This window comes from Penaeus monodon, chromosome 20 (genome assembly GCF_015228065.2).
Source record: "Penaeus monodon isolate SGIC_2016 chromosome 20, NSTDA_Pmon_1, whole genome shotgun sequence".
In the NCBI taxonomy this organism is placed as follows: Eukaryota; Metazoa; Arthropoda; class Malacostraca; order Decapoda; family Penaeidae; genus Penaeus; species Penaeus monodon.
This window is the reverse complement of record NC_051405.1, coordinates 25,505,145-25,505,380: the sequence shown is the minus strand read 5'-3', so window position 1 is coordinate 25,505,380 and position 236 is coordinate 25,505,145. Positions and strand designations below refer to the sequence as shown.

General features: G+C 71.2%; 1 protein-coding gene across 1 annotated transcript in view; it reads left to right on the top strand.

The window, feature by feature from the left end:
- LOC119585954 overlaps positions 1-236 on the top strand; it is a gene marked incomplete in the record, with an annotated part of 41,291 nt that overhangs the window by 40,850 nt on the left and 205 nt on the right. Inside the window, 1 exon segment of the mRNA XM_037934669.1 lies at positions 1-236. Coding sequence (XP_037790597.1) covers positions 1-236 — 236 coding nt within the window.

Here is a 236-nt window from a genome sequence, read left to right as displayed (position 1 = left end):
GTGCCTGGTCACGCCGGCCTGGGGCTGTGCCGTCACGGTGCACAGCGACAGCGGGTGCGACGTGGAGAGCCCCAGGGCGTGGTCGGTCAGCAGCCCGCGGAGAGCCTCGTGCCGCGGCGAGGGCGCCCCGAGGGAGGCGTGCACGGCCGTGGCGCTCAGCTCGGAGGATGAAGTCGTCAAGTTCACGACTCACACCAAGTACGCCCTCAAGTACCGGCAAGAGGACGGGCAGGCGC